The sequence below is a fragment of the Taudactylus pleione genome, unplaced genomic scaffold (genome assembly GCF_031769625.1).
Source record: "Taudactylus pleione unplaced genomic scaffold, aTauple2 ptg000019l, whole genome shotgun sequence".
Taxonomy (NCBI): Eukaryota; Metazoa; Chordata; class Amphibia; order Anura; family Myobatrachidae; genus Taudactylus; species Taudactylus pleione.
In genome coordinates this window covers 25,223,317-25,236,072 of record NW_028284421.1, presented here as the reverse complement: position 1 = coordinate 25,236,072, position 12,756 = coordinate 25,223,317, and the positions used below count along the sequence as shown (strand labels likewise).

The 12,756-nt window shown below is 42.8% G+C and overlaps 1 protein-coding gene across 1 annotated transcript in view; it reads right to left on the bottom strand.

Annotated features, from left to right (window-relative positions):
- Positions 1-12,756, bottom strand: part of LOC148540437 (nuclear receptor ROR-alpha A-like) — a 618,308-nt gene that overhangs the window by 23,333 nt on the left and 582,219 nt on the right. Inside the window, exon 3 of the mRNA XM_088446181.1 lies at positions 10,683-10,768. Coding sequence (XP_088302307.1) covers positions 10,683-10,768 — 86 coding nt within the window. The remainder of the gene's footprint in view (positions 1-10,682; positions 10,769-12,756) is intronic.

Genomic DNA, 12,756 nt, shown 5'->3' with positions numbered 1-12,756 from the left:
AACAAATGCAAGATAAATATGCCATACCACGCACACATTTCTTTATGTAATTATAGATTCGCCATTACGCTCTTACTTTTACTTCCTCGCTTAATCATTTGCCACCTTCGGATGATATAGAAATGCTACTCCATTATCTTAAGACTAACCCATACAGAATCAGACTGTTATATGTTGACCTTGTGGTAATTAACCAGTCCAAATTGTGGTGTAATACTTATGCAGCATGGACACCTTACTCAGACGGGCAATGCCCATCTGATTACATTCTAAAATATTATCCCAATACTTTAAAATATTTGCGTAGCACCTTATTGCAGGAAACCCACATTAAATTTATTAACAAAGCGTACATCATACTTGCCGACTATCTGGCTGCTCCTTCCGGGAGGGAGCAGCCAGATCGGCAGAACAGGGGGCGTGGTCGGCAAAAGGGGGCGTGGCTGGGCGGGTGTGACAGGGGGCGGGGCCACGTGATCGCGTCATTTTGGCCCTGCCCCGCTACACAATGCCGAAAATACAGGCATTGTGAAGCAGGGGGCGGGGCCAAAATGACGCAAATCGCGTCAGCGCCCCCCCGCTGCAGGGGGTTTAACAGGTACTGGCGGGGGGGAGACGGGGGATCGGCGGCAGGCGAGAGGCTTGCTTGCCTTTCCGGGGGGGTGGGAGCTGCACCCGTTTATCGGGAGGCTCCCGTCCGAATCGGGAGGGTAGGCAACCCTGGCGTATATATCTCCTACACAAAGAAGCCAATTTGTCCCAGACGCAGTGGGGAACTGTCCAAAGTGCATGGTGGAGGGAGCTTATTTTTACCACTGTTTTTGGGGATGCAGGAAAATAAAACGCTTTTGGAATAAGGTTTTGAATTACATAAATTAAATAACACATTTACAGTTGCATTTGCATATTGTCTCCATGCTATTCTGCAACTTTGATGTATGGATTCCTTTTATACAGAACCATAGCAAAGCGGAGGTGTTCCCTTTTCTTACTGTTATACTAACGGTGGCAAAGAAAATGATTCTGCGAACATGGTTAAAGCCGGTAGCCCCATTACTCGCATTAGTTCAAACTAATCTGCTAGAAATTCTACATTTTGATAGATGCTCAACATTCCCTGATATAGAAAAAGGGGTGGAGGGCTTCTTTAGGAAATGGGGAGTTTACATACAACATTTAAACACCTCATTAGTATTACAAGCTGACATAATAAAAATCTTTGAAATTACTGTGTGGTCTTTGAACAGAAAACTAACAGCCTCACCAACGTTGGCAGCCAAGTAGATTTTCTTCCCCTACTCCTTAAATTAAATGGATAAGGCTTACCGGTCTAGCCAGAATATGTGTTAAATTCCATAACATAAAGGTATTATGATTATAGATTTTATAGGTTACGGAGAGGTATGGCAGGAAGGTAAATTAGTGAACAGACGGGACCTTCTCTTCCCCCCAACCCCCACCCCCCCATTATTTCCCCTTTCTTCCCTTTATTTTGCTTATATCTTTTGGAAAAATTTTATGATTACAGCAAATTATGTTGACAACTTAATTGAGTTTGTCTTGCTGTTTAAACTCTCTATGTTTTGTGATAACTTGATTTTACTTATGTGCACCGATTGATGTATGTAAAGATTCTTTTTCTCAAAAATTCAGTAAAAAAGATTTGTAAAAAAAATAACAATAATAATAATAATAATAATTGGCAGTAGTTTCTCTAATATTGCCTCAATTGGTACTGGGACTACTTTAAAAATTAGAAATGGTATATTTTTTTTTCTGGACTTTATTTATTTTATTAAATTATTCTTCCTCCATTATCCATTATGTTTACATATACAGTTTTGTTTGGGAATCATAATTAACTAGCTCTATGTTAGAACTGAGAGGAGGGGAGGGGGGAGACTTAAGGTATAGTGAGTGACCAAAGGTTTGTTAACCACTTGACCAATGTACACAACATTAATCCAGGTGGTTTACCTTGGCAATACATTAGTGTCTATTCCTGCCCTTTCCCCACCTCCCCTTGCTCACAAAGGGCTCTATTCATCATGTTATTTATCGGGGTCCAAACAGACTCCAATAATGAACATTTATATGAAGATGGCGAATGCTCCCCGAGTCAAACTCATAAAATATTGTATTTTCGGAGCTTGATGAATTCTGTCCACATACTAGTGTATGGGGACAGCAGGCCATTCCAAGAGAGAAAGGTAAGCAGGAGATATCTGTGATACTAGTGTATGGGACAGCGGGCCATTCCAAGAGAGAAAGGTAAGCAGGAGATATCTGTGATACTAGTGTATGGGGACTGCGGGCCATACCAGGAGAGGAAGGTAAGCAAGAGATATCTGTGATACTAGTGTATGGGGACAGCGGGCCATTCCAGGAGAGGAAGGTAATCAAGAGATATCTGTGATACTAGTGTATGGGGACAGCGGGCCTCTCCGGGAGAGGAAGGTAAGCAAGAGATATCTGTGATACTAGTGTATGGGGACAGCGGGCCATTCCAAGAGAGGAAGGTAAGCAGGAGATATCTGTGATACTAGTGTATGGGGACAGCGGGCCATTCCAAGAGAGAAAGGTAAGCAGGAGATATCTGTGATACTAGTGTATGGGGACAGCGGGCCATTCCAGGAGAGGAAGGTAAGCAGGAGATATCTGTGATACTAGTGTATGGGGACAGTGGGCCATTCCAAGAGAGAAAGGTAAGCAGGAGATATCTGTGATACTAGTGTATGGGGACAGCGGGCCATTCCAAGAGAGAAAGGTAAGCAGGAGATATCTGTGATACTAGTGTATGGGTACAGCAGGCCATTCCAAGAGAGAAAGGTAAGCAGGAGATATCTGTGATACTAGTGTATGGGGACAGTGGGCCATTCCAGGAGAGGAAGGTAAGCAAGAGACATCTGTGATACTAGTGTATGGGGACAGTGGGCCTCTCCGGGAGAGAAAGGTAAACAGGAGATATCTGTGATACTAGTGTATGGGGACAGCGGGCCATTCCAAGAGAGAAAGGTAAGCAGGAGAGATCTGTGATACTAGTGTATGGGGACAGCGGGCCATTCCAGGAGAGGAAGGTAAGCAAGAGATATCTGTGATACTAGTGTAAGGGGACAGTGGGCCTCTCCGGGAGAGAAAGGTAAGCAGGAGATATCTGTGATACTAGTGTATGGGGACAGCGGGCCATTCCAAGAGAGGAAGGTAAGCAGGAGATACCTGTGATACTAGTGTATGGGTACAGCAGGCCATTCCAAGAGAGAAAGGTAAGCAGGAGATATCTGTAATACTAGTGTATGGGGACAGCGGGCCATTCCAGGAGATGAAGGTAAGAAAGAGATATCTGTGATACTAGTGTATGGGGACATTCATCATCTATCTATCTCTACATTATCTATAATTATACATACATATCTATCTATAATTATATATACATATATATATATATATGTATATATATATATGTGTGTGTGTGTGTGTGTGTGTGTGTGTGTGTGTGTGTGATGCCAGGTTTGACTACCTATAAATTTATACTGTATGTGTGTGTATATATATATATATATATATATATATATATATTATAGTGTAGAGGACTGAGAGCTGCAGTCAACTACCATTAGTTTGTATTGTGTGATTTACTATGTAAGATACAGACCTTTTTCCCACTAAACTAGGCACCTATTATATAATATCTTTTGATGTCAGTCCAGGGCATACACAGTTTACACACAAGCACAAGCAATGGGATGCAGGATCCCGAGCGCCGGCATCCTGTGCCCATCCCGCATGGAGAAGCGGTCAATATCCCAACTGCGGGGATTCCCGGGGTCAGAATGCCGGCCCTGGAATCCCGACACCTGTCAGAATCCTGGTGCTGGCAACCCGACCTCTGGAATTCCGAAGATAAGTAGGGGGGTTAGGGGGAGGGTTAGGTACTAGGGGGAGGGTTAGGGTTAGGCACTAAGGGGGAAGGGTTAGGTTTAGTGTGCAAGGAGGTTAGGTTTAGGCACTAGGGGTAGTTAGGTTCAGGCACTGGGGAGGGAGGGGGAGGGTAAGGATACAAACCGACAGGTGTCAGTATCCTAACCCTTTAAGGATGCTGATGTCAGGATTCTGACCGCCGGGATCCAGAATGCCGGCATCCCGTACCCATCCTCAAGCATGACCCCTGCTGACATCTCCCACCTTAAACTACCCCCCTCCTCTTTCCATAGAAGGTCCTGCAAAGAAAGCTGTGAGAAAAAAAAACTTGCAATGCCAGAATAAAACTTAATAAAAATATGAATCATTGAGACAAGTAACACTGTAACCCCAAACACACAAGCTATTCCATCACACTGACTATTTACAGTGCGGAAAGCAAACCGTTTTTTTATTCTCATTTTGTTTTGTTTGTGAACCAATATGTCTCTTATTTCACTGATTTTAAATATTAAAGATAACAAAATATTGTCCCTAATTGAAGTTTCCAGGGTGTTTTTGAGTGCCAACATAAGAATTCTGATTATTTTATAAAACAGATTTCAAGGCGCATCATCATTTTTCTTTGCCCTTTGCGCCATTAACCCTAGATATGCCTATATGTGTGACATCACATAGGTATCAACACACCACCAATCCCTGAAGCAGCCGTGTCCACCCAGTGAGAATACCCACTGCTCTGTGAAGGTGGCCTGGCTGGGTAACTGATCCTCCTGAGGTATCAGTATTGCTGGCTGTCTGGCATCTGCTAATCGATTGAGCCCACAATGTTGTTACCTGCTGGCTGCTGCGAGCGATGATTACTGGTATACAGGCACTGACAAGATTTAAATTTATATTTTGACAATTTCATTAATACTGAGACGCCCACTTTCAGTTTCTTGCGGCGGGGCAGTACCATTTGCACTGCAGAATCAGGCCCCAAGTGACTCTGTTTTGGATCTCACTATGGTTTCTAGATCTTACATTTACTCAGTATTGGGGGAATTCAATTCAGTGCAATGATGAATAGCCGCGGGAGGGAGCACCTGCAGCTATTCAATTCAATGCGCTGTGTGCCTTGTCGGGAAGCAGGAAGTCAGAGAATGCCGGTTCTCGCGACTTAACCTGGGTGTTAAGGCGCGGTAACCGGCATTCTCCAACTAAAGTGCCGGGCGCGCGGCTATTAGCACTGTGCTAAGCCGGCACTTTTGTCGGATTTCTCCTCGCATCCCCAGGGGGGTGGGAGAAGAAATCCTTTAGCCGCCCAAACAGCGCAGTGTATTGAATAGCTGCGGGAGCTCTCTCCCGTGGCTATTCTACATCGCACCCCTATAATTTTTAATAAGATAAGGTATTTTTACACATAGAGAGAGATAGAGATGTCACATTCATGACATCACTAAGTGACTCATGTGCTCTTTAATAGAGATATTTTCAGATTTACATCACCATGTGCCATTTTAACAAGAAGTTTTTCCTTTGCAGACTCTCGCATTACACTATTGATATTAGTGAAAAGGGAAGAGAGATTGAGGCTTTTAAAGGTAGGGGCTAGTCACATCACACAGGGCAGGCCATATCCCTGTGCAGACAACACCCCCACAATACTGGCTACACCCCCACATCACTAGTCACACCTGCAGGGGTCGGGTATGATTACCCAGCAGTCGGGATGCCTGCTGTCAAAATGCAGACAGCGGTATCCCGATGCTCAGAATTCCGGAACCCTCCCCTCTTCTCTTCCTAACCCTCCTTTCTTGCATCCTAACAGTTAGTGCCTAGCCTTAACCATCCCCCCTTTGGTGCCTAAACCTAACCATCCCCCCCTTAGTGCCGGGATTTCAACAGACGGAATCCCGGCCGTCTGTATTTTGACTACATCCCCCAACCGCAGTGCTGATGAACACACCTCTTGTGGCGGCACACAATAGGCCCTTCATAAATTTCAGCTCCAGGCCCTTGTGGACCTCAATCTGGCACTGAGCATAGGTCATAGGTAGATCTGAGAAGAGCCCCAGAGTACATGATTTTATAACCCTCAGCCCCCACAGCTGTACAAAACATTGAACAGAGTATTATATGGAGCATAATAAACAGAATAGAAGAACAGGATTTGCTAGTGAAAAAATGGTCTCATTTGTTGGAGGCCTCGCTGCAAAAAAGAGGTTTACTGAACGTTTCTTTGAGACATGGGAGAGCTACATTGACACCCTCCCGTCTTCACTTAGAGAGCAGCTTTGGAAGTGTTTCCGGGGTACACTTTGGTACGATACCAGTATGTATTCTCAGGCTCCCCCTATATCCTTTACCAATACCCATTCCTCAAATAACCAGTGACTTGGTGATCTCTCTCATTTGCTGTGATTAATGGGGGCTGTGGTTCCTATTTTTTTTTTTCTTTTCGGTTTGGATCCAGGTCTACCTCCCATTCTATCTACTAACTTTATAATGATCTTGGATATTTATGCTTACTAATATCTTATATATTTCCATTGTAATTTTTCTTTCTCATTTATTGATCTTGCACATAATGGATTTTGTTGTTTGTTATTATTCTAAAATGACATTAGGGAGGGAAAGTCCACATATTTCTATATGACTGTGAGGCAGATGGAACTCACATAAGTTACTCTGAACATTACAGCAAAAGCATAGCAGGAAGATCTGGACACATGGAGCAGAGAATGGGCAGATAACACATGTGAGAACATATATTTAACAACAAGAAAAAAAAAAAGTAAGATCCAACGAGCCAAACCCAAATCCCAATTTTCCTACCAATCCTGGCATCTATAACACCTGGTTCTGGCTATGTTCTGGATGCTAAAATATTGGGGGTGAGGGGTATTTTATTAAAGAATTAAGAGAGATAAAGTGGAGATAGATAAAGCAATAACCAATCAGCTCCTATCTGTCATTTTTCAAACACAGGGGCCTATTCATCATACCTAAAATATCGAGGGAGGTAATTCGGTTTAGAACTCGCATGGAGTTCTACCTAATTACCGCAGGAATTAATCATTCCTCCTCCCTATAACTATCTATTCCGAAAACCTGTCATTTTTGCGATGACAGCTTTTCGGGAAATAGATCGTTTTCCCTGCCTGCTCTAACTTATCGCAGCTGGAATCCATGCTACGCATGCGCTGTTACAATCGTAAACCCAGCGCATGCGCAGCACTACTTACAGCTGCGGTAAGTTTGTGTGCGCCTGCCCAACGCCCCCTCCCCCCTCCGCTCACCTCCCCCCATCCCACACTTACCTGCCCGCTGCAGCGCCTCCGGCTGGTCTGTCATGTGGTCTCCCAGCAGCACACAGTGCAGTTTAGAAACAAAAAAATATATTTTTTTTTTTCTAAACTTTATTGTGTTCTGCTGGTAGAACACAATGTCAGCATTGCAGACGGAGCCAGAGCGCCGGAGCGCCGGAGAAAGACTCCGGGGGACCTGCACAGCTGGAAGCAGGTAAGCAGGTAAGTCTGTCCTGCTATTCGCCACCTCACAGTGGCGAATAGTAACTCCATTCCAAAAATACATAATTTTCGGAATTTGATGAATAACATAATTTCCACATCCCCATACTAATGTATGGGAAGTGTGGAAATTAAAGCAGGGGACCTTATCAAGGAAATATCAGTGATATCTCCTGTGCTAAGTGGCTTCAAGAATACTAAAATAACGTTATTTAAGGAAAATGTCCTTAAAAACGTTATTTTAGTGTTGATGAATAGGCCCCACAGCCTGTAAAATGAGAGTTAGATGTTAATTGCTTAGTGCTTTATCTCTCTCCACTTTACCTCTCTTCATGCATTGATAAATACCCCCCCATTTTAATTAACAGCAAATCCACTTTAACAGACATAAATCCTCTAAATAGAAGAAGGTAAACTATTTGTGCTAAACGCCTCCCTCACAGTAACAGAACCAGTTTCAGTCAAACAAAAGATTAGGAAATGATTAATGTCACAGATTCCCCTGCCCAGCAGAAGTGAGGAGAAAGCAGATGGCAGCTGATACCACAGAGATAATCAGTCCCAGCAAAGCCATGCAACAGGTTACAAATAACAGGACACTTCCACTCAGGGCCAGTGATAGGGTGTTAGGCGGCAGGGCCGGCTCGAGGCATGTTTGACCAGTGCGGTCAAACAGGGGCGACACTCCATAGAGGGCACACCCCTCCCAGTCATTCCCGATTTCAGCGGGACAGTCCTGTTTTTCGGGCACTGCCCTGATGTTCCACCCGCGGGACGAAGTGTCCTGCGGGCAGTCGGGAGGTGGATCAGAAGATGCGATGAATGACACACAGGAGTGCGCAATCACCCGTACACACTGAGTGATATGGCCAATATATCGCTTAGTGTGTACCCTGCTTCAGTCACACAAAGGTATACAAGTGTCACATATCAAATTAATCAGCAGAGTCTGCTGGTGTGTCCTAGGCGCAGCCCATTGCGACTTAAGATTCATTTTCAGAAAAAAAAGACGCAAAAAAATGCCCGGTGCTAGCAGAGTCTCACGGGACCGGGTGCACCGGGAGGGGCTTTTTAGCGTGACTGCAGCAAAGATGTGTAAGGACACATCTGTACTAGGTGTTCAATAGTGAGTGGGAGATACAGTTTTGTGGAGTATTTGTCATTTATAGACATTTTGGGCAGGATGCAACCCGCCAATCATCGCATGCACACTGGCGTAAATATCACTGGTATGCATGAAAAAATCACAAAGGACAGCTCTCACAGGAAGAGGTCTCCCAGGAAAAGCTGTCCTTTGCGATAGAAGGACTTCCAGCTTTATGACCCAGAAGTCCTTCTGCGCATGCATCGAGTGACACACACCCCGCGGGGGCTGCTGGCAGGGATCCGATTGAATAGACTTCTATTGGGCAACTCCATCCTAAGATGGCATTGCCCACCGCATCCAACCCCTGGAAAGTATCGCATGCCGGAGCTTGGTGCATATGCGGTAAGTAGCCAAACCTCTGAAAATTTCATTTTTTGAGGTTTGACCGCAAAAAATGCATTGATGTATCCCACCATTTGTGTAAATTAACTCTTTCACACCAACATGTCACACACATGCCTAGGCGGTTCTTGTCATGACTTTTGCCCACTTCTGTGAATCTTCCTCCATAAGCAACAGTTTAAGCCCCATACTCAGAACATACTCAACCAGTACTGTAAAGTGGATATCTTCTTAATAGATATACATAGCAAATTTTAAGGGCAAGCTGTTAATAAAAATGACCCCCTTCAGTGCTAAGGATTAGTGGGTCACTAATCTGTAGCACTGACTAGTTTTAAATAGAGTGAAAAGAAAGGAAGTCATACTTACCTGTCCCCCAGCGGTAGTTACTGCCAGTGGGGGCATTGGGAAATGTCAGCAAAAATGGTGATAATCTCTGAGAATGCAGGTGTTCCCCACACTGCACTACAGAGCCAGGGGTTGGGGGTGGGCACAGAAAGTTCATGCCATGGTGAAAACCTATGAGCACAATCCTACTTTTTTCTCTTTTCTAAAGGTAGATTAGCGTCAAAGCAAAAGTCACACACAGTCTTTTTTTAAAGGACGTTACTAAAGAAAAAAAACATACACATCCTATTAGTTCACTTTCTTGCAATTTAAAATAAAATAAAATTTTTTGGACATTTTGGGTATATTTTCTTTACTGTGTCAGGAGACATAAGCAAACCAATTTGTTTTTATTTTTGTACAAAAGAACACGATGTATATCATTTGGAAGCTGCCTACAAAAGTGATGATGGAATGAGACCAACCCAAAAAATGCCCAAATAAACTCAATACAGCTAAACATAGGCGTGACAAAAGCCTATGCGGTACCTAAATAAATGAGATACCTGAAATAACTATTTATAGTTACCAAAGTATGATCAGAATGCAATCAGGGCCATTACTTTGACAAGACACACAAGAAAATCTGCTGGAAAAGACAGGATCACTCTAGCTGGCATCTCTCTTCGAAAGGCCCCCATACACTGTGCGATATGCAACTTGCGGTGCGACTTGCCCAATATGCCGGCACCCCTCTCCCCATCCGCATAGCGATGCATGGGATCGTACCTCGCTCTCCCAGACCAACTGAACATGCAGAAAGATCTGGAGGAGCGATGTACGATCCCATGGGAGCGCGCACAGGCCGATATCATACCCATACACGAAATGATATAGCAGCGATATCGTTCCATTCCGTCGGATCGGCTACTATATCGCAACCTGAATGGCGGCATTAACTCTCCTAGACCTGTCTGTTGCATTTGACACTGTGGACCACTCACTTCTCATAACACTACATGACACTGTTCTATCCTGTTTCTCATCCTACTAATAAAATCACTCAGGTTTTGTCTCTCTGGGCCCACTTCCTCTCAACTTCAGTCAGAGTAGCACAAGCCACAAGCTCTTTTGTATTTCAGTATCATCTCTATGCCACCTATGTTTTCCCATGTTGCGTAATGTCCTCTTACTGCCTCAAACTTAATGTTTCAAACATCAAGCTAGTACTATTGTCACCAACCACTAGAAAACTACGTGTGTGCGTGTCTGTGTGTGTTGTATAAATAACTGGTAATAAATAAAATAAATAAACCTTCTAATGTAAGAAGTAAGTAAATGTAACACAAACATACACCAGTTATTTGTTCTAGACTATTTATGGTCTATCAAAAATACAAAAGGTAGTGAGACTATTTTATCATATACTGTACCTTACAACCCTCGCAGGTGATGACCCCGTAATGGATCCCTGATGATTTGTCCCCACAGATTTTGCACGGAATTATTTCAATTTGAGCTAAAGAATGAGAGAAGACAGCAGAGTTAATTACCTTCCATTTTATTAGATGAACAAGATGAAACCATACTAAATATTCCAGGCAGTGTTGTGAGCCCGCTCCCCCCTAAGGGCTTCCATCTAAAATTATAGTTGCTCATTATCTAAAAGGCTTTTGGGTAATTAAAATGGGTCAGATGAGGTGCCAAAAGATCTAGAACATATTTATATGTGCACAAATATCAGGCTTAGTGTATATACAAGCTTCTGTTTTGGTACATTGCAAAAGGGAACACTAGAGGGAGAGAGACCTGAATCTTGTCTAACAGCTGCACACCTGAGATTTGGAACAAGCATTTTGTGTATCTATAAAAAGCAGCATATATTGGCTGGTAATTCATATTGCTGAAGTTTATGGGATGTGCTGGCACAGTAGCTTATACCAAAGAATCTACCGCTATGGGTAACGTTTTTACCAAGCAAATAAAAAGGAATACATGTCCACTGAAATTGATGTAAACCACTGTAGCCTGACACATACAAGCTGTAAAAAGTCATAAATCGTCAACGGAGTGGTTTTCCTACCAGATGAAAAACAATCAGATAAGCTCTTAATTATGCCCATACACTGCTGCTGTGCTTTTTTAAGCAGCACAAGTGACAGACGTAGCTGAAACTTTTTCTTCTCTCAAAAACAGTGGTATATGCACTGGGCATACAAGTATGTGCTATAATCTGCTTAAGGACTGTACATTTATGTGTCTTGAAAGTGTTAGTAGTAAGTTCTTAAGCAGGGGTGGGCAATAAGGCATTCTGGGATGTGTAATTCAACGACAGCTAGGGGGCCACTTATTGTCCACTCATATTCTAAAGTCACAATACCAGATTTGTACAAAATATTTGTATATTTGTATACAATATAATAATGCAATGACGTGTCATAGCCACAAGATAGAGCTGTGTCATGTCTTTAATTCTAAATGCAAACATGCTTTTTTCCTTTAAAAATCCAATGGGAATCTTCTTTTCTGAAATAGGCCAAATAGAAATGACAAATAAGTCAAATAGATGGTCACAAGATGATATAATATAGCTGTCACACTATTAGCTAGAGAGGTTACCATGCAAACATCCAATCAGTGGCTAATAACGCTGCCAATAGTTGTCATCATTATGATGTATCTTTGCATCAGCCCTCCAGTACCTGTGCGAGATGTATGGGGACATGATCACAGTAATGCTACTTTTAAGTTAAACTGTATTGTAATGACCATCCTAACTACAGTTACTTGCCCACCCCTGTCTGCCTCTGTTCCAACTCTCCAGACACAAGGGATTTCAAGTCTACAATACACAAAAAATTATATACAATCGCAATTTTGCTGTTGGTGTGTAGTTCGGAAATGTGTAAATTAAAGGAAAAAGACATTGATGTTCACTAAACTCTAAATGAAACCCAAAGTGAACATTCAGTTAAAATTAAGGGCCTCATTTAGAAGTTGTGCAATTTGCTACCTGGACAAACTATGCTGTGATGCACTGGGAATAAATGTATTCTGTTTACATAAAGAGAAAACGCGGCTTGCTTTTCTTTATAGCACTCAATTACTGATCAGCATTATTGTTACACTGTGACTTAATATTCAGCTACAACTTGCCCCCTCCACCCTGCATTGCAACATATTTTGACCAATATGTATAACAATTAACCTTTCAGCTACGTTTAGTCCCAACTCTAATGTGGCCCTTCCTGCTCACAGGTGTATTGTACAAAGGGCGTTTTTCATTCTTCATTTAGAATATTGGCAAGTAGATACAAACACTTTCTGTGTTTACAGACTTACAAACAGATGTGTCCACAAACACTTATCCTCAAATTATGCCAAACAGCCCCGGTTAGTGCGCCACACTTTGCGACTTAGCCGTGACACAACACTAAAACTAAGTACCTAGTACATTGTAAGCAAACTTAGGGGGGAATTCAATTAGCTCCAATAATTTTTCGGGTG